This window comes from Chiloscyllium plagiosum, unplaced genomic scaffold (genome assembly GCF_037043375.1).
Source record: "Chiloscyllium plagiosum isolate Xiang-an unplaced genomic scaffold, Cpla_swu_hap1 HiC_scaffold_20, whole genome shotgun sequence".
NCBI classification, from domain to species: domain Eukaryota; kingdom Metazoa; phylum Chordata; class Chondrichthyes; order Orectolobiformes; family Hemiscylliidae; genus Chiloscyllium; species Chiloscyllium plagiosum.
The window spans coordinates 20,423,281-20,445,264 of record NW_028270158.1 but is presented as its reverse complement, the minus strand read 5'-3'; the positions used below and the strand labels follow the sequence as shown (position 1 = coordinate 20,445,264).

Below are 21,984 nucleotides of genomic sequence, written 5' to 3'. Positions count from 1 at the left end.
CCTGGTTTATGCATTGGATTACTCAACCTACCACACAGCAAAGTGATTTTAAAAATATTCCATTTCACTAAAGATTCACACCACTGTAAAATCAAGCCTTACTCCTGGGCTTAAGCACATAACTTAGATGGGTAATTCAGTGAGGGAGACCTGTCTCATCAGAAATGTCTTTTAGCTGATATACCAAAACAATCTGTTCCAGTAATGCCGCCAAAACAAAATGGCACTATCCAAACTAAGTGGACAGTGGGAACACATGTATGTTGTCACTATACTTCCCATAAATATTGTTACTGCATTTCACACTCGTGAATTACATATTCCACAAGCTCAAAGTACAAGTACCTTTTACAGAAAAACTTTACCTTCTATGGATCAAATTTGATCTTATCCACAAAACGGACTTGGACAAAGTGCCATCAGATGAATGATGAATCTCTTCTCTTTTGAGAAAGGCACTAGAAACAATGCACAGTGAATCAAGTGCTTCTAGACTCTGAACAGGTTGGAAACATTCTGCCAACAAGCTAAAGAGTGCAGGCTAAAAAGTATGAATCAAATTTATTAAAGAATAAAGTTATTTAAGATCTGCAGAATTGGGGGCAAACCAAATTGTAACATATCACAACTTACACCACCTGCTATAAAATAACTCAGTATTTTTCAGTGACAATGGTCAAGTAAAGGACAGATTTAAAAGTCACTTAATGGATCATATGCTCCCTCCAAAAGGCAGGGAATGGAATTTCGCTACAAACTGATATAAGTACAGTATGCAATAGTGACCATTATATAAAATTGATCCTGGCAGTTCTACATTTACAGAATTGTGGTTTGACTTCAGCATTCTTTTCACTCTTCAAGCCAGGAAAAGGCATTCAGAAAGTTTGTGGCTCATCTAGATCATGGAGAAATTAGCCTCAGAGAAAATCAGGCAGTAATCTTAATATGGTCACCGTTGTGAGAATAAAAAATGTTACTGTTACTGTTATTTGTATCAAGGTATAGTGAAAAGTGTTGTCTTAAGTCCTTTAAGGTAGGTTGTACTATACAAGTAGATCAGGGTAACAGAGCAGCGTGCAGGATACGATGTTACAGCTGCCAAGAAGGTGCAGAGCAATCATCATCAACATTAAAGAGGACAAATCAAAGGTCTGGTAACAGCGGGGAAAAAAGCTGTTGTCGAATCTGTTCGAATGTGCATACAAACTTTTATATCTTCTGCTGGACGGAATAAAGTGGGAGTATAAACTGAAGTATGCACGAAATAGAGGGTGGAAATACAGCAAAAATATAAAATCCTTCTGATGCGTGACATCTCCCCACCCTCAAAGGCCAACATAAAGATACCAAAAATAATGACCCTGCTACTGAGCAGCAGGGCTTTCACTGACAGAAGGACCCGCGTTCATGGGGACCCCAGAGGCTCGAGGCCGCCTCGGCTTGGGCTGGCCTTCTACCACTCACCTGGTCTCTGCTCCTTTTCTTTCTTTTCGCCTTGGCTGCATCCGGCTGCATCTCAGAAGTTGGCTCCTCTCCTTGTGAGTCCTGGGTGTCCGACCTACTTCTCTTCCCTTTAGCCATGGCACGGAATGGGTGTTGGTGTTTCTTTTCTCCACTGCCGTCCCCCTCTCACACGGAGATGCACGGCCGGCCGGCGGTTGAGCGTTTGAACCCAACTGAAATTCTGCAGCTGACAGCTCCGGCACGAACACACGTGGGCTCTCAGATCAACCAAACGCGACTGCCGCGGCTCGCCCACCTCCTGCGCGACAGCATTGGCCCAATCTCTTCATCTCGCCTCTCTACTGGCTCTGGGTGCCGTCCGTCAAATGGCCGCCCCAGCAGCAACAGCACGTTTGGTTGACGTTCCAAGCACCTGCGCATGCGCTTCCCCGATGCTCTGGCTGGAAATCTCAGTGCATATAAATCTCTGTGCTCAGGGTGAATTAAAGTTGCTTTAAATGTTCCTCTCCCCCAGCCCAAGATCCAGGATATCTGAAAGATGGCTAGAGTGGCTACGTTTTCTGAACCGAATCTAAGGGCAGGTGGAAGCAGAAGTGGCTACTCAGAAAATACAGGGAGAAAGTGAGGACTGCAGATGCTGGAGATCAGAGCTGAAAATGTGTTGCTGGAAAAGCGCAGCAGGTCAGGCAGCATCCAAGGAACAGGAGAATCGACGTTTCGGGCAAGGGCTTATGTGCTTTTCCAGCAACACATTTTCAACTCAAAAATACAGTAGAGTATGTTTTAACATAAAGTCACGAAGATGTATAGCACGGAAATAGACCCTTCGGTCCAACTCATCCATGCCGAACAGATATCCAAAATCAATCTACTGTAATTCCATTTGCCAGCACTTAGTCCATGTCCCTGTAAACCCCTCCTATTCATATAACCATCCAGATGCCTTTTAAATGTTGAGTGTGTGGTGCTGGAAAAGCACAGCAGATCATGAGATAAAACGTTGAGTGTGGTGTTTTTCCAGCAACAAACTCTCCACTCTAATCTCCAGCATCTGCAGTCCTCACTTTTGCCTTTTAAATGTTGTCATTGTACCAGTCTCCTCCACTTCTTCTGGCAGCTCATTCCATACATGCACCACCTCTGTGTGAAGAAGTCTCCCCTTAGGTTCCTTTACATCTTTCCTTTCTCACCTTAAACCTATGCCCTCAGGTTCTGGACTCCCCCACCCCAGGGAAAAGTCCTTGTCTATTTACTCTATCCATGTCCCTTATGATTTTATAAACCTTTGTAAGGTCACTCCTCAGCCCCCAATGCTCCAGGGAAAACAGCCCCACCCTATTTAGCCTCTCAATATAGCTCAAACCTTCCAACTCTGGCAACATTCTTGTAAATCTTTTCTGGACCCTTTCAAGTTTCAGAACATCTTTTTGATACGAGTTAAAAATCACACTACACTAGGTTATAGTCCAACAGGTTTATTTGCAAGTACAAGCTTTCGGAGCATTGCTCCCTCATCAGGCAGCTCGTGGAGTAGGATGATAGGACACAGATTTATAGCAAAAGATAATGGTGTCATACACTGATGCGATATATTGAATAAACCTAGATTGTTGTTAAGTCTTCGAAAAGATGAAAGACTTAACAGCAATCTAGGTTTGTTCAATATATTGAATCAGTGAATGAAACCATTATGATCTTCTGCTGTGTCCTATGAACCTACTCCATTAGCTACTTGACGAAAGAGCAGCACTCCAAAAGCTTGTACTTCCAAATAAACCTGTTGGAGTATAACCTGGTGTTGGGTGATTTTTAAATTTGTCCACATCATGGTTTCCAATAGGAGGGAGACCAGAATTGCACACAATTTTCCAAAACTGACCTAATTAATGTCCTTTTGGAACATAACCTTCCAACTCCTATACTCAATGCTCTGACCAATTAAGGAAAGCATACATATTCTACAAACTGCTAATATTGCCAGGAATATTTAATTTCAGAGATGGGCAACTTTCCCAGCCTGTAAATCTGTATTTAATTTTAAACATTTTTCCTTCCTCACCAGGAATTTTAATCTGTACTCACAGATCCTGCGTGAACCCTGATTTGGGACCACTCTTGCAGATCATCACGATGTAATGCAATTGTTAACTGTCTTGGAATGACTCACACCAAAGAAGCTCATGAGGTGGAACAGGCTACAATAGAAGAAAAGCCGAATTAAGATATTCCTAAAGGAAATAGGTAATACAAGAAGATATTTACATCTATGTGCATTTCACTAATTTTAAGCTTAATAGTGTCACAACATGATCAATGTGTGTGATGGATGAAAAAACCCTGTTAACAACTGTATAAAAGAGGCTTTCAACCTATTAAGTTGGTACTGCGAAAAATATACGACAATCTACTCTAGTCCCATTTTCCCGTACTGGCCCTTGAATCTTTTGACACTTCAAGTACTTATCCAAGTTCTTTTGATATGTTGTGAGGTTTCTTGCCTCAATTACCCTCCCAGACAACCCATTCCAGATTCCTATACCTTCTGGATGAAAACATTTTTCCTCATGTCCCCTCTAAACCTCCTGCCTTCTACTTCAAAATTATGCCGCTTGTATTGACCCCTCAACTAAGGGCAACAGCTATTTTCTATTAATTAAGTTCACATCCCTTCACCTTATACAGTACTATCAGGGCAGCTGCTCCAAACAAAACAACCCAGGCTTGTTTAGCCTAAAATGTTCCATCCCAGGCAACATCCCCGTGAATTTCCATTGCACACCCTCCAGTACAATCACTTCCTTCTTATAGTGTGGTGACTAGAACTGCACACAGTACTCCAGTTGTAGCCTAACCAAAGTTCTGTACAACTCCAGGTTCAACACTTAAGATAAAAGGTGTGCTACAAGCAAGTCTTCAACACAAGTGATGTCAGATGGCAAGAACCCAAATGTACTTCACAGCCAAGAATTGTTATTCTTAAGTATGAATGCGTGTCATCACCTGAATCTTCTTCAAATGGTGGAAGGAGTCAAGCTAGTTAAACTCAAGGAACATCTGGTTCAGGAACAGCCAGGCATGGAACAACTGATAGAAGATTTCATAGTTCTCCTAGACTCAAGGTGGAACCCAAGTAGAAGACAGGATCCATTGAGATTAGTTATGTTGCATAAGAAATTTGTGCTATATTGTCAGCAAGATGGAAATCTGTAATTATACTGGATTGGCAGAAATGTTTTACGTGAAAATAAGACTGAAAGAATCAGCAAAATTTATGAAAAAAGCACAAACAATCAACGATGTGGGCAGCACAGTGGCACAGTGGTTAGCACTGCTGCCTCACAGTGCCAGAGACCCGGGTTCAATTCCCGTCTCAGGCAACTGACTGTGTGGAATTTGCACACTCTCCCTGTGTGTGTGTGGGTTTCCTCTGGGTGCTCCGGTTTCCTCCCACAGTCCAAAAATGTGCAGGTTAGGCAAATTGGCCATGCTAAATCACCCATAGTGTTAGGTGAAGGGATAAATGTAGGGGAATGGTTCTGGGTGGGTTGCGCTTCAGCGGGTCGGTGTGGAGCTGAAGGGCCTGTTTCCACATTGTAAGTAATCTAATCTAAAAAAAAGATACAGTAAGCCGTATTCTTTTATTTGAGCTACATCTATTTTCAGATGTTGAGTGATTCAGAAGATGCAAGTTCCTAGGAAGAATCCTCAGTATTAATGAAAGAGATCATGCCAAGCAATAAGTAATTTTCAATTACGCTAGTATGAATAAAGAAGTGAGTATTATTTGTCTCTTCAAACTACATTTGCCAACGGTGAATGAAAGCAACAAGCTGAAGAAAACTTCAATACAGGTTTACCAGTACTCTGAAAATTAAAATATCTATTCACACAGATTGAAGACATGGTGCCTACAACTCAATGGAAGCCATTACTGAGAAGGGATGATCAACATCTAAAGACTCAGAATATAGTCAAGAAGTAATTGCCTGGTTCAGAAATATCACCTGATGAAGGAGCGTCACTCCAAAAGCTGGTGTGCTTCCAATTAAACCTGTTGGACTATAACCTAGTGTTGTGTGATTTTTAACCATGTCTGCATGGTTTTAGGCCGAATGCTTCAGTTTCCTCCCACAGGCCAAAGATGTGCAAGTTAGGTGGATTGGCCATGCTAAATAGTCTGTTGTGTCTAGGGATGTACAGACCATGTGGATTAGCCTTGATAATCTTCTGGTGCGGTGATGTTGTCTCTACTCCTGGACTGAAAGGCCCAGGTTCACATCCCACCTGCCTCTGACATCTCTGAACAGATTGATTCGAAATACAAGTTAAATTAAAAATGGGTTTACGGGGAAAAAAAAAGAGTAGGAGTTGGGATGGAATGTCCTTCGGAGGGTCAGTGCGAACCCGATAAACCGAATGGTCTTTCCGCAATTTGATCAGGACAACTATTCGGTACTTCCTGGAAATTTTATTCAACATTCCAGAGCTGTGTGGATCGCGTTTAATTTTGCGATTACCTAATAGGAAAAAAAATACGTTTACATTCTAAACTTTATTGCATTTGACAGAAGAACGGATACTACACAATGCACAGAAATGCCTGACTTAGCGCAATTGGAATTGCAAGCAGCAGAGCAAGATACATGCGCACGCTCTGTGAGGAAAGGGAATTCTATTGGTCACATTTGGGACCTGGTGCATTCTGGGTGTTGTAGTTTCAGTTTCCGTTGACATCAGATTAAATATCAATTGGAGAACTACGACCCCCAGAGTGCAATAAAACAAATCTTTTTAAAAATTAAACGTGAACGTTAATGCCGTCTACATCGTTTGATTGATACAATTTTAAACTGCTCAAACAAAAGAGATATTGGTTTATAGAAAAGAGTTGTTTGTTGAAAAGAATGTATGACGCTTGCTTCCGGTGAGGTGCTGCAGGTCAGATGGAAACAAAATGGTGGTGTGTGTGGAGGTGGTGGCGTTGCTAAGGGGGCTGCTCTTTCTGTATGCTTTACATGCTCGATTTGGGAAAGTGGAAATATGATCACTGCTCCTGATGTTGTGGCTCTTACCCATGAAGATGAGTACGGGGAACAGTATAATGATGATTCGATGCCCCCTTTCCAATTTCAATCTGAAAATCCCTGGTCCAAGACGGCCACGGCTAAATTCGAGAAGGATTTCATTCTGATTTCCGAGTTTTCCGAGCAGGTAGGCCCTCAGCCTTTGTTAACCATCCCAGACAATGCCCGCGGTAACTTTGATCTCAACTATTTCTCTCTCAGGATCATGTCTGTGGATTATCAAGCCTCCTTTGTCGGTCATCCCCCTGGTACCAGCTATCCCAAGCTCAATTTTGTCGAGGACTCCAAGGTGGTTCTCGGGGACTCCAAGGAAGGGGCTTTCGCCTACGTCCATCATTTGACTCTGTATGATTTGGAGGCTAGAGGGTTTGTAAGGCCATTCTGTGTGGCTTACATTTCTGCTGATGAAAACAAGATTATGCAGCAGTTCCAGGAGCTATCAGATGATTTTTCTAAAGCCTCTGAGTGTTTGAAAACTGGAAATAGGAAGGCGTTTGCCAGTGAACTGGAAAAGAAACTTCAGGATTTAGAGTACACACGAAATGTGCTACACAATGAAACAGAAATCCAGAAACGATCTAATGATAAAGGATATTACTCGTCTGTAGCAATTGAAAAAGCCAATGAATTAGCCAATGTGGAAAAGTGTATAATCGAACATCAAGATCTCTTAATGCAAATAAGAACTTACTCTCACAAAAAAACACAAGATGCAGACTATTTTTCCTATGAACCTGAATATGGCATGGAACAATCTGATGTTGGTTTGGAACAACTGTCAAACACTGATGAATTGTGTGAAAAAAATAGCTTTTCTGATAGAAGATCTTACACACCCAAGTTCACAAGAGCTAAATCGGCAAAATGTTTTGAAAAAAAGTTGAAAACCTTAGAAGAACTTTGTGATAGTTACTTTTTTAATCAGACTCTGGAACAGCTTAAGCAGGTAGAGAAATTCTTCAGAGGTGATGTATGCTATTTGATTACCAGTCAGATTGAAAAAAAGCTGCTTCAACATCAGCGGTTAACCTCCTTTCTATTTGAAGACCCACTACTCTTCACTGATGTAGAACAAACTGAAAAACAACAACGCAGTGATAAACTGCTTCCAGCTTTTAACATTCTCAGTCCCAAGCTTTTAGTACACCCCTGCTTATCAAATGAAGCCACAAGCTTTGAATCATACAAGTCTTGTGTGGAGTCTGTGCCTATTAAATTGGATCAGCAAGTCAATGCAGAGAGTTACCATGGGACAATTGCAGAATCTATACCATGTAAAAATCCTCTAGCATCTTCAGACTATCTTGAATTGGAAGGGAAAGAAAAAGGAAGTATTAGTAGTGGTGAAAGCATTGAAGTGCTCGGTACAGAAAAATCCTGCCCAGCCCCAGTATTTTCTAAGTCTGAGAGCCAAACAAACCTGCAATGCCAACATCCAGAAACTGGAAGGAGGAAATTTGTAGTCACCAAGCGTACAAACAGTGAGGACAGCATTGAAGTCCTCAGTACTACTGAAGCCCTGATACCTGAAGATTTCAAGGCCACCTACCCGAGTGCAATATATGAAGAACCAGCTTTAGACAATGAAGAAGAGAAACAGCTGAGCACTGATCTTATGCAGCCTGATGCAAACCTGGACCACGGTAATAGCTTCAGCAAGGCAGATTTTGAAAATACTATAACTCTGCCTGTTTTACCTGAGGCTGTAGACTCTACTTGTTGTATTGGGAAAGAGAGCCCCAGTTTTACTAAATCAGTACCTACATTTGTAACAGAAGAATATAATGGAGTAGTCAATGTTCCACCACAACGCAGTAAAACCATGGATCAAATATTCCACAGTGATTTATCACAGCAAGTTGAGGGAAATGGATTATATTGTGCTGATGATAGAGTATTATCTAACTGTGAAAAGCAGTACAATGATGTACCTGGCTTTGGAGAAACAGCTCAAATTCCAGCTGATGAGTATTTGGATAACATGAGTTATATGAGTGCATCATTATATTCTGACAGGACTCCATCTCCAGCCTTATCAAACTGTCCAACAAAGAGACTTTCTGGAAAGCACAAGAAGCAGTCTGGGAAGAATTCGCTGTGGTTTATAAGACAATATTCTTTTGCACAACAGGCAATTTTTTCTTTATTGTCTGGCCGGACTCTTGTAATAGTGGGTGAGCAAGAAGGAAAAGTCAAAAAGCTTGTCAATGCTTTGTCAACATTTGTCCCCCATTGTGGCAGGGATTCAGACTCTATAAAGCAATGGGTAACATTTCCTTTGCAGATCAACCATTTACAGACCTGGAAACTCATAGGACTTCAGAGGTGTGTATTTAAATATAGTTACAATGAAACTATTTAAGGTCAAGTTTACTTTGTAATTGATTCAGGTCAAACAAGATCAAAGCAGTAAATCAGCTTACCACTGTGGATGCTTTTCAGAATGAAAGAATTGGTAAATTAATAAATTTTTGTGAAATTGTACGATCAAACTTGTCAATATCACTGACAACAATGATTCCAAATATGGATCTAAGGGATAAATCTCTCAAAGCTCCTTTTGATAACCTTTCTATTTTACCATATATTGGCAAATCATCAAGTGTTTATTTTTTTAAATCAAAAACTAATTAACATTCTAAAATGTTGGTACTATTGATAATGCTTGAAATTATAAATATACTGGATGATTTCTTGCTTAAAACTTTCATCTTATTTGCAAAAGACTAACTTGCTGCTCCACTGCTTGTAAGTACTCTGGTAGTGAGCACTATCTCGTCACCTTATAACCTAAAAAATCCATTTGATAAGATAAATTTCAAACTGTTGGCTCCTTGTATAATGTCTCAAAATTTTATAGTATTTGCTTATGTCTCTACAAAGATTGATTTGTGACATCAGTACAGATTTACTGTAGATTTCTCTTAAGACAAACTTGGAGCTATCTGACAGATCCGCTCCGAGCAGGACGGTAAAATCCCATTCAAACCACAAATATAAAATGGGCCTTACCACTAACAATCTTTGAGAGAACTTTTTTTTAAAGTTTGTCGTCACTTACAATAATGCTTGACCATTGTAAAATTTCTTGTTTAATTTTGTAGTCCCATCTCTCAACTTTTTACATGAAGTTTATGTGTAGTTGTTGAAATTAACATAAAAGTAGACACTGAATGAATTTGGTAGCCATTGTTAGTTAGCAGCAAACATTTTGCATTTTATATAGTACATCCAGAACCAACTGCAGGATCAAATTCAAAATCACAAAAACTGTAAACCTGTAGGTCCTGATTGTTTCTCTGCACCTGCCAGACTATAATTATTTCTTATATTAAAAGTAGGTTTGATGTATTCCTTACTGAAATCATACAAATTGCAGTCTGAGACTACTTGTTTTGATTCTGGTTACCAAAAGAAGCTGAGTTGATACATTCTTAATGAACTGAATGCTCTTTACATAAATGCCATTGTTTATACTCATTTCCATTCACGTTAGACATGAAAATTAATCATGTCTGGGGAGGTTCACCAGTTTGGTGCTATCCTCCTCAGTATGTCTAAATTGCAGGAAGGTATGAAGGGTAGATACCAGATCAATAGTTGAACTACAAAAATCAAGATGAACATAACCAACTGCAAGTTGTAATCTGTAACTGTTGGGCTTCGCACTGGACAAGTTCTGGTATAATTCGTGTAGTGTGAAAATGCATTTTTAATTTAATGGCAATTGCTGCTTTTACCTACTGTTTTATGCTGGGTGGAAGCCATTCAGAATGTGAGCATGTTACTTTGTCACATGATGGTACTTTACTTTTCTTTACTCTGGTCTACTACTGAACGTGGTGTTAAATAATATCTGTAAGAAATGCCATGCAACAGTGCCCCTGAGGGTCTGCAGTCATTCCACCTTAAAGCAACATTGCAGCAACTTGTCTGGCTTAAAAAGGTTCCTTTAAAAATGCAAGGCTGAGTCCAGAGAGGGGGATATGGTGGTGAGATTTGTGATGTTTCCTTGTGTCCGAAACTCTGTAAATTGAACAGAAAATGTGCCTGTGTGGTTGAAGGAATCAATAGCTTCTGCTTTCATACTTGAAATGGTTGATATTCTGGAAAAGCCTGATTGCAGTCTATTTTCTGTACAGCTATACTGAGAGCTGGATCAGTGTCAAGGACTCTCCACGTGTAGATAAAGGGTGACTTGGTGACGGAATACTGGCCTCTGTGGAGTTATTTCAGAGGTATATGTCAGATATAGACAGCTGGGATCAAGTAAATCTCTTGAGATGTAAAGGAGGTGGAGGAGTACCCTTAAGAGGAAATCAGGAGGTCAGAAAGGGAACATGAGATGGCTTTAGCGGATAAGATTAAGGAGCATCCAAAGAGATTCTATGGTATACTAAGGGCAAAAGCGCAATTAGGGAGAGAATGGGACTCCTTTTAAAGGCCAAAGAGGCCAATTATGTGTCGAGATGGGTGAGATCTTAAACAAATATTTCGTACCAGTATTTACTGTGGAAAAAGACGTGGAAGCTAGGGAACTCGGAAGTAAAAAGCTGTCTTGAAAAGAGCTCATACTACAGAAGAGGTGGTGTTGGAGGTCTTAAAACGCATAAAGTTAGATAAATTCCCCAGGACATAATCGAAGACTTTGGCATGGTAGACTGTTTAGTAAGGTTAGATCACATGGGATCTAGGAGGAGCTTGTCAATTTGATACAAAATTGGCTTGAAGGTATGAAATAGAAAGTGGTGGTAACGCGTTGCTTTTCGGACAGGAGGCCTGTGACAGTGGTGTGCCACAAGGATCAATGTTGGGTCCACTGCTTTTCATCATTTATATAAAAAATATGGATGGGAATATAGGAGGCACGGTTAGTAAGCTTTCGGATGACATCAAAATAAATGGTGTAGTGGACAGTGAAGAAGATTATCTCAGAGTACAATGGGACCTTGATCAGATGGAGTTTAATTTAGATGTTGAGGCGTTGCAATTTGGTAAGACAAACCAGGGTAGGACTTAGACAGTTAATGTAGGGCCCTTGGGAGTGCTGCCTAACAAAGAGACTGAGGGTTGCAGTGACTTTGCAGGTAGATAGGGTGGTGAAGAAGGCATGTGGCACATTTGCCTGTATTAGTCAGAACATTGAGTGTAGGAGTTGGCACATCATATTGTGCCTGTACGGGACATTGTTGATAGACAGGCAGGAGACTAGAAGAACATAGCAAGCCAGGCAGCATCAGGAGGTGGAAAAGTTTGGCTTGCTGTGTTCTTCCAGCCTCCTGCCAATCTATTTTGGATTTCAGCATCTGCAGTTTTTTGTTTCTGTCTCTGGAAAGTGGTGAGGCCACGCTTAGAATACTGTGTATAGTTCTGGTTACCCTTCTGTAGGAAGGATGTTGTTATACTTGATACCATTTAGAAAAGATTTACAAGGATTTTGCTGGGGTTGGGGAGTTTGAGTTATAGGGAGAGGCTGAATAGACCGGGGCCTTTTTCCCTGGAGTGTTGGAAGCTGAGAGGTGACCTTGGAAATTCATAAAATCATGAGCATAGGGTGAATAGCCAAAGTCTTTTTCAAAAGTGAGGAGTCCAAAACTAGAGGGCGTATCTTTACGGTGATTTGAAAGGGTCCTGAGGGGTAATGTTTTCAAGCGGAGGGTGGTATGTATATGGAATGAGCTGCCAGAGAAAGTGATGGAGGTTCGTACAATTGCAACATTTAAAAGGCATCTGGATGTGTATATGAATAGGAAGGGTTTAGAGGGATATGGGCCAAATGTTGGCAAATGACACTGAGTCATACTAGGATGTCTGGCTGACATGGACAAGTTGGAACTGAAGGATCTGTGTCCATCCTATATGAGTCTGTATTAGAAGAGACACCTTTTACTAGTAACTGTATTGGGCAATCCAAGCAAGTTGTTACTGTTCATCAAATGTTCAAACTGCTTGTGGTGTTAAATTATGGTATGACTATTGTCACTGATATGACTAACGTACTGTTTTTTTTAAACCCTGCTGCACTTCCCGAGGACATTTTGTTGAAATCATTTAATTCAACCATCTTTGCTTCGGTTTTATTGCTGCAAATAATGGTTGTTATGACTTCTAATGCCAGTTGAATCTATACCGGATGGTCAGTTCCCCCAAACATATGGGAACCAAGTAAATTGCATTATGAGGGGGCAATAAAATCCTTTTCCAGATCTAATTGTGATAGTCATGCCTGCTGTTTTAAAGTTCACTATCTGGAGTTTTGCAATGCATTATTTTATCATTTTGGTAATAACATTAAAGCAAACTGTTATTGATTTGAAATGTCCACTTGCTCAAGATTATCTTGAAGGATTCTATTATTCAGATTGAACATGAAAAGGCCAAAATGGCAATTTTGAAATTGACATTGTTACTAAGTATGTTTGAAATTGACATTGATATTAGTAATTATGTATATATTCCCATTATGCATGAGTAGCCCTTTTGTGAATGAAGTGGTAATGTTCTATTTCTTTGGCTTTTCTAGAACAGCTTCTCCTCTGGGTACCAGTATTTTGCACTCCTTGAATCGGTACAGTCGCTACATCAGCATACTAGACTGTGACAACAAAACTCTGCGTTGCCCACAATATAAAGGACAGCTAATCACCAGGCTGGCAGACCACAGGACTCAGATAAAGCGGGGCAGCACATATTACATGCATGTCCACAATATGTTGACCCAACTGTGTTCCCAAGCGTTTCTCTACGCTTTCTGTCATCATCTGCACCTTCCCATTGATGAAAGAGAAACCGAAGAATTAGTCACATATCGAAGGGTAAACTTTTTAAAGCACCACCTGGGCTTGACGAATGATGATAGCAAGATTGTACAATACTTTGCAGAATTGATAAAGATGCACTACCTACATGAACCTGGAAAGGGCTTAAATCCAGTTCTACGATTTAACTACACCTCCAGTGGTGTGTTTAAGATCTAGTTCTGCCACATTCTCCATTCAATGCCGACATTTTAATTTGTACTTTGATTACAGAGAAGCATGATCTATTTCTGTTGGTTTTTCTTACATTGCTGTACTGTCATCTGCATTGTGAAAATTCATCAGTCTGGCTATGGCAGATAAAGAAAGGTTCACCGTTTTCTATTTGGTGTTTTAGTGATGAGATTATATCGTGCATTTACAAATCTGGTAAGCTGAAGTTTTTTTCAACCCAGTGTCCCAAGCTGTATTTTTAAAACGTAGCAAGCTTAAGGAAGAAAATCTCAGATGATGTAATACACTGAGGGGAATGGCATGCTGCAGTTTCCTGAGTCCTAGATTAAATAAGAACCAATAGTTTTGAAACTTGCTGTCTAAGTCTTTAGATGTATTCATCAACATATTGAGTGAACAGGAAAATTGAATTCCAGGTCAAGGTGTTACTAACTGTAGTTCAGATAAAGCACTACACCAAATGGAGCTCTGAAACTGAATATCACTCTGTCAGAGGCCTCTGAGATGTACTGGCTTGAGATTGACAGAGCTGCTGGGTGAATTTTAGGAGTCAAGCACATGACAAATAGTGGCTAAACTTTCAGAACAATATTCAACCTGTCTTTCAGATTGTGTTTTGAAGATTTTGCCGAGGAGGGGGGCTTGGAGGAGTATACTGCCAGTTTGCCAAGTCAGCTGTAACTGAACAACAGTGACTTTGAACTGCCAAATGTGACCTCTAGATTATAGTTGAGGTGTTGGTTGTGTTGAAGCAGTAGCATAATAACAAGATTGTCTGTTGTTCTCCAGTATAAAATGTGAAAAATAACTCTGTTATAGTCCTGGAAATAAATTTAGCTTTTTTAATAGGATGTGGTAGATTCCATGTCTGATACAAGGGTAAAGTGATAAGGTTAAATACCTCATAGTATTATGGCAGTAGATGCTTTTTCATGATGCATGATTTTATGATTGTTCATTCATTGTTGTCAACAAATATGATCGAAATCTCCTAATCTTGTCTCCAGTAGCTTACACTGTGCCTGGATCTGTATGTAATCTGCATGCTGCCAGTATGTGAGCAGATCTCATTCTGGATTTGCAATGCCAGCACCTGGCCAAGTTTCGCCAATGGTAAATGCTTATTTATTAGCAGCCCATTCTTAGGAATGGCAAGGAGATAGAATAGAAATAAACTTATTAACATGTAAATGTAAAGTTAGCCCAGCCACTTGATTCAATCCAGAGTGTTGCAATACCCATTTTTCTCCATCAGCACTTTGATTAGTTTCAGAGGGAAATGAAATGCTGCATTGGGTTTGCAAAAGATTTGCATTTAAAATGAAAAATAGCTGTTTGTTTAGTTTTGTCAATGGTTTCATTCAACATTTCAATTGGGGGTGAAAAGTGCTCCATTTCAAGATGTGGTCACATTGTATAAATGGAGGTTTTCACTTTGTTCATTTGAATACGCTAAGTGGATGCCTCTATATACGGTGTTATAATGTTGGCTAATTAGAGAAAAAGTTCTGGTTTGCTCTTCTATTCCTTCAAGTAGAATGATTGAGGGCTGTGTACAGATATTTTTGCCCTCATACTCGGGAATGGCATGCAACAAATATGGTCCTGAAAAGAAAAGAAGGAAAATAATGCTGCATCGTTTTGCATTCCAAAAAAATAAAGAAAAACCCTAATCACATTGACAGTATGACTGACTAATACAAATCCCAAGTCTTTGATCTGACTAGGCTGCCACAAACTGAAATAATACAACCCCCCCCCCCCCCCATTATTCCTTTTTATGTAGATCCAACAACCAAGAAAAGAGAATTTTAGTATCTACTTGGATTTCAAAAGCATTTTTGGATCGTGTCCAAATTTTGACTACTCAGCAGTTTCACATTTTCAGATCCTGTTTTGTTTGCTTGTTGCTCAGATAATACAGCACTTTAAGAAAGCTTGCATGCAAAGCGTCCCTCAAAAGGGTTTCAGCAGAATGCAAGCTGTTGTGAAATATAATGTCATGAAACTTAGCACCTTAACTTGGTTATCATGGTTAAAAATGAACAGCCTACTCCATTTTCCTTTTCCAGATTCAACCAGAAGAATGCTAGCTTTATTATTAATTATCTTCTGTCTCTGAAGTATTTCAATTGACTGTTTAAATATAAAAGTTTCAAACCTAATAGGACAATTATTGCATTGTTTTTATTAATTCTGTTCACAGGAAACATAACTGAAATATCAGGTGCATTTTGGACATGTAGACTTTTTTTATCACAGTTAACTATAGACAATCTCCTTTTCACTTTCACAATGCCAGTCTTGCAGTCAAATATTATTGCACACTATATGGGTGGTTAAATATGAACAATTCCAACCAAAGAATTTTCATTTATTATCATTTAGAAAACCTTGTGTTTTTTGTCTTATTTTTCCCCTATAGCTTCATTTTGTTTCTCTCAAAGGCAGTTCAGGTCATGCTTGACTGTTTGCTTAATGATCTTCCTTTTCATCCTTTTTGTAGCCCACTCTTCAGTTGTGAAAATAAGTAATAAGCACTGTCAGTCAAGAATTGAGAATATGACAGCCATGTCTGAACCTATTCACACAATATGTATTTGCCAGAATAGTAATTTAAAGGAATCTCAACTGGTAACTTCCCTCCCAATTCCAGTAGTATTCATGTCACTGCTGCCCTGGCTCAGATTTATTAACTTGGCACATTCACAGGATTGAATCAAAGACCTTGTGAACCATCTCAATTGTTAGTGTATTTTAAAGTTTTTAGTTCTGGCATCCCGTAATGCAAGTACAAAATTGAGTTTTGTAAACTGGGTGACATTGAGGAAAGGCAAGGATTACAATCCACTTCAAGACTCCCTGTCCAATTAAAAAAATTAGACTTTTTGATGCATTCAAAGTGTCAAGTTCTTTCATTTCTGCAGCTTTTATGTATCTTTGTCTTAATGTGGTGGCTGTACAAGTTTAAACCCCAATCCAGAGGTGTCTAATCTAAACTTCATTACTATAGTAGGTGCTGTGACATGATTGACATGATCATGAAATAATGTCTGCCTTTCCAGCTGGAGAGCAGTTTTACTACCCTAGCCAACATTTTATCTTTCAAATTAACATCAATAAAATAGATTACATTCTCATTGGTGTTTTCAGAACCTTGCTGTGCAGAGTCTGTTTTTCTGTAAGTGACTACACTTGATAAGATTGAACTGACTGTTGAACATTGACACATCCTGAGCTTGTAAAAGATTCTGTAAATATAAATTCTTCCTGTCACTGAGCATTGAGTAATGTCCCTCGGTATCTGCAACATTTGGGTAATTCTAACAGTGTGCTGCAGGTGAGCATTCTTTTCTGGAGGTCGATATCCTTAAGCTCTACTTTTACACTCTCTTCCTATTTCCCTCCACCACCCAACCCAAAAATACTCAAGCCTCTGAATAATATATTTTACTGACAATGTTTCCTATATGAAAATGTTCAAAAAAGTTGACCTTGCTTACTCACCTCTCCACTGAAACTATTTTCTAAAAGAAAATTGAGGTTTTTATTAATTTATTGATCCATATTTTAATTCCCTTTCTCGTTATATTTAAGGATGCACACTTGTTGGTTGCAGCCCTGTTTTGAGGATTTGCCTGAGTATTCAGACATTGTTGTTCTGGCAAGATGTTCATTGAGGAAAAATACTTCTGGAGTTTGGAGATGTGCAACTGTTTCAAGCAATTTATGTAGGATTGTCAAGAGTCAGAATCCAGTTTTCCTAATCACAACATAGTTCTGAGATGACATCATAATAGTCCCTTAGTTTACACTCCATGTACTTCGGAATTACCTAGAATAATGTGCTCTAACATTTTCATAGTGCAACATTAACTTGCACACAACATTTTAGAAAGAGAATTTGAAGATGAAATGGAACCTATGTTTGAGATCTCTCTGTCATCTTGTCCTGGAGGCATTTATTTTTTATTGGTTTAGGAGCTATTGGTGCTTTCTGCAACTTCTCAGCTGTATGTGAGCAAACTGAGAGTTGAAGCATGATACCTAGGTATTATCTGCCTCTGGTTTAGCATATCTCCCAGTCAGGATCATTAATATGCAGTTGGAAATAGGAGTTCTCACCAGCACAGGAATGTTAGTTCTGTTACTTTGTCAATTCTCTCAAGTGGTGTGGAAATATGAGATTATTAAAAATTGATATTATTTAATTAGACATCTTCCTTTGTTTTGAGAATTTATTTTGTGTTCTGGAGCTGTGCATTCTTTTTTTGTTGTTCCAATGTCTGGAATCTTCCATTGCTGCTGAATCCTTTCTATACTACAATATATAATTTATTACTTTGTCTTATTTTCTTGTTTCCTAGTTCACCTTTTTAAAAAGTGATAGAAATTAATAAATTGCATTTGAGCGAGCAGACCATGCACCACCTGATAAATCATGTAACTGTATAATCTGGCTGAGTACAAACCCTTTTGAGATTCATTAAATTTATTTGAAGTGCTGCATTTTTGATGCTGGTTAATTCATTTGAATCTAAATTTAAAAGCTCAATGAATGCATTGAACATTTCTATATCCAATTTCTGTCAAATCTGTTGGCTTACTGAGGATTTGCTCGAAATGTCTGGCAACAGCTATAATGCAAAATGTGTAACTGCTCTGAAAGGAAGGGCTCATGCCCGAAACGTCGATTCTCCTGTTCCTTGGATGCTGCCTGACCTGCTGTGCTTTTCCAGCAACACATTTTCAGTAACTGCTCTGAAAGGCTGGCATATGAGTGAATAGAAAGCATCTATTTGCTGAGCACATTAACATCCTACTAAACAATGCATGTTAACCAGCATGGTGTAACAGAACTGACAGTTAAACTTGGCTCAGCACTATACAATTTTGCATTGCTACAGTCTGAAAACAAAGTGTATAATTTTAAAAAGTACATTTAAAGATACCATGGGTTTCTGTCAAAACTTATTTTAGAAAGAAAAATGTTTTTTTAGAAACATTGTAAATACAGTTGTTTGCACTAATGCATTGATTGCCTTCTTAGCCCAACTCAGAACAACTTAATGTAACTACCATACAAAAAGCTCATGTGTGACATAATCAGTCACTTAAGTAGTTAATTACAACTTTTATTTTAGTACAGGGGGTGATTTGTTGATTGAATTGCGTTTTATGTTTATTTTTCTAATACTTACCACCAGAAATATCAATTTTCCTGGACACAAAGATCAGTAAGTGGGAGCAGAAACCTTTTGGCTATATACAAATCCATGGTACTGATGCAACTGAGCCAGGAGAAACTTGCCTACTGCATTTTCCTGGGACAATACTTAAGTGAGCAGCATTCCAGAACAGAAAACTCATGGTCATGAAAAAGAGCAACTCAGTGTGAGTGCACTGATCCAGCCTGTAGCAAAGAGATATAGAAAATATCCCATTTCTTTTTAAATAGCTTTTAGAGATCTTTTGTCTTAGCAAGCCTTGGGAATAGTCCATTCAATCTGCTAACGGTCAAAAGCAATATTAGACAATGGAAGTAATGTCTAATGTGTAAGTCTGTGAGATGCCCAAATTGTGTCCAAAGCTGAGGTAGTACTAGATTATTTTCCATTCTTTGAATTTATGTGGTGTAGTCCAACATCAGTCGGCATTGAAAGGTAACTTCTCCTGAAACACAAGTTCTCAGCCAGCTTAGACGTGTCTGGATGCTATTACTTACAGTAATCATTGCATGCAGAAGCATGATATTTTCATTTGTTGAACAATGTGAATGTAATTTGAATTTTACCTTGTGTCCAGTAGCTGGTCAAAGATGGCTGAAATCTGTTTACATATGGGCATAAACACCTCTGTAACTGTATGAATAGTAGTCAATGTGCATGAAGAATCACTAGCTAATATGGGTTCCTTTTCCAGGGATAGAATGTAACAGTCTGATTTTATTTTATTTCTGAATTTTTTTCTAATTGGCAATTTGAGGAGACCATCAGTCATGTATTTGAAACTGTAATTATGTTGTATCAAACTGGACTCTGTTCCTTTTAACCCCATCCTTTAATTCCTTATATATTTAAAAGGTACTTAGTATTGTAAATAAAAGTTAAAACAGAAAATGCTGGAAATACTCAGCAGGTCAGGGAACATCTGTGAAGAAAGGAACAGTTGTAATTTCAGTTTTACCTTTCATCTGAACCTACTTATAGATATGAAATATAAAGATGATTTGATTTTTGCTATTTGAATTACTATGTGGTTATCACTGCAATGTATATTTCAATTTTAGATTTGTATTCAGCTGCTTGCATTTTTATTTTATTTCTGGCCTCATCTGTCATACATCTAGCTCTGGCTTCGATTCTACACTCTTTCTCTCCTTAACTTGTAATGTTACTCACTCTAAATGAGTTGCATTTTCCCCAGGCCCAAAAGTTCAACAAACCTTGCCAGCTGTCCAACACAACTGCTAGCCACTGATTATAGACCTCCCTCATCAATTTCTGAATTCCAGCTGTCGTGACTTTGCTTTGCTGTCTAATCAAGTGGGAGTTTATGACTAGTGAAAACTCACCTATTTAAAGGGAGAAATAAGTCCCTCAGTATCTGTATTAAACAAATCCTTCCCTCATAAAAATCTGATTAAGCCAAAAAGAAACTGTCCACTTAAAAAGGATATATTCGTCAGCTTCTAAATGTGACCACATAGCAGTTCCACACTTTAATGTTTAGACGAGGTGGCCCCGAAGACATGCTGTCCTCCCTTCAATTACATTGTCTCCCTGAAACATGTAATTCGTAAAGATGTCTCCAAGCCTGTAGGGTTCAAACCCACTTCTCCTAGTTTCGGGAGCATACCTATAATTGCAAAGTAACTGGAATTCCCTGGAGGTATGAAGTATAGTTCAGATGTAACTTTTTTTGTTTCCAAGACAGAGATGGAACATGTTAGATCCTGAAACTTTACCCTGTTGACAAAACTTTAGTTTGCAAGGCTGTTGTGATTGCAATAATGTTCATTCATCAGAATATGTGACTATAATAAATTCATGCAGTTACTGGAAGCATTTGTTTTTAATAATGTTACAATTTGCACTTTCTCGCTTATTAATTTTGCACAAAATGAATTGTTTTGAAATGCCAAGTGTTGTCTCTTTTATAATTATTTATGTAACTGTCCTGGTTTCAGTTTGAAAGTTATATGTCTATTTGATTATTGTTGTCTTAAAATGTTGTGCCTTCCACTTGTAATCAATCACTCAAACATTGTGTACCTTAATAAAACATTTTTGCAGCTTGTCTGTATTGAAGTTTTCCATTTGTGTAATTGAATTACCCTCTGGTTGTCCAACCAATGTATTCATTATACCTAATTAAGGGAGCAGCTGGAGATCTATTGGTATAAATTTTAAAAATCTTAGTTACTCCTTCAAAGGAGAGGCCAAACCAGGTGATGGTAGTTGCCAGGTCTTTGTGTGCCAATAAACAGTCCAATGGTCTTAAAGCCAAGTTAGCACAGTTTTTGGAGTTCAAGACATTTTTGTCAGCCAATATCTATCTTGACCATTTAGACTAACCAATGTGGAGGGGAGCAGGTCAAGAATATCCATGCAAGTTACACATTCTTTTGGTGTGGCCAAGGGAAACGAAACAGTATGAAGCAGGAGTAGGTTTTGTGTAATGAATCATAAGTTGATTTGTTTTCCCAAGAGTGCTAATGTATTTTGATTGCTGGCCCCTGCTCCAGAGAAGGAACTCTGTAAAGCATAAGCTCTTAATCAATTGAAATACTGTCAATGTTAGTGACAAGGTATCTTGGATGTGCTTGTTCAGTGCAATGGCACACAATATATTAAGATGTCACCAAGTAGAGTGCCAAGCAGGATGGTTTATGGAACAAAAAATGTGGCCTTTGATGACTAAATTGACCAGCATCTTATTTCTTAATCATTGAACAGACAACACCTTGATTTCACATCTTATGTGAAGAATAGGAAAGCACCCATCTCATTGTTGTTTATCAACTAAAAAACCATGGCTGAGGCCAATGCTCCCCAAAGTTACTCCCACTGTGGTCCTACTTAAAGTTTGGAAATTGTCACTACCACTCAGTAAGAGTGTGGTGTGGGGGAGAAAAGGGTATTAGAGTAAAAAGTATGGGAGGATGAGGCATAAAGATCCACAGCAATCTGCTATCTTGTAAATCTCAGTTCGCAACCCAACATGGGAAATCTTTTTGGGGTTAAACGTACAACTTTGATTTTCCTCTTTTTTTTTGCTAGAGTAAAATCCTCAACATAGTCACTATAATCATCCTACTAACATTTCGATATAGTCCATAATCATCATCCAGTTCTCTTTCAATTGTGATAAAATACTGGAGAAACTCAACAGATCTTGCATGACTGCACAGAGAGATAATTTGGAGATTCTGGTGTTGG

General features: G+C 38.8%; 2 protein-coding genes across 4 annotated transcripts in view; one reads left to right on the top strand and one right to left on the bottom strand.

Moving 5' to 3' along the window:
* The window catches only part of chlsn (cholesin), a 411,930-nt gene extending 410,207 nt beyond the window's left edge, over nt 1-1,723 (bottom strand). The window contains exon 1 of the mRNA XM_043711883.2: nt 1,468-1,723. Within this exon, the coding sequence (XP_043567818.1) occupies nt 1,468-1,584 (117 nt within the window). The 5' untranslated portion in view covers nt 1,585-1,723. The remainder of the gene's footprint in view (nt 1-1,467) is intronic.
* Nucleotides 1,724-6,427: 4,704 nt separating this feature from the next.
* On the top strand, nt 6,428-20,842 carry smcr8a (Smith-Magenis syndrome chromosome region, candidate 8a). Of its 3 annotated transcripts, none has more exons than XR_015760545.1 (3): nt 6,428-8,876; nt 13,075-13,738; nt 18,751-20,842. XR_015760545.1 is itself a non-coding variant. In XM_043711887.2 (3 exons), the coding sequence occupies exons 2-3, from the start codon at nt 6,757-6,759 to the stop codon at nt 13,526-13,528; spliced, it is 2,574 nt and encodes an 857-aa protein (XP_043567822.1). In that variant the 5' UTR covers nt 6,541-6,678; nt 6,753-6,756; the 3' UTR covers nt 13,529-20,842. The 3 variants fall into 3 exon arrangements, 2 of the variants coding, with proteins under 2 accessions (XP_043567821.1, XP_043567822.1); XM_043711887.2 differs by having other exon boundaries at nt 6,541-6,678; nt 6,753-8,876; nt 13,075-20,842; XM_043711886.2 differs by having other exon boundaries at nt 13,075-20,842.
* The last annotated feature ends 1,142 nt before the right edge of the window (nt 20,843-21,984 follow it).

Bases quoted from the DNA above. Each gene is read 5' to 3' on its own strand.
- smcr8a (XM_043711886.2), top strand. From the start codon at position 6,508: ATGATCACTGCTCCTGATGTTGTGGCTCTTACCCATGAAGATGAGTAC. The intron at 8,877-13,074 runs GTGTGTATTTAA...TGGCTTTTCTAG, and splicing joins AAACTCATAGGACTTCAGAG to AACAGCTTCTCCTCTGGGTA.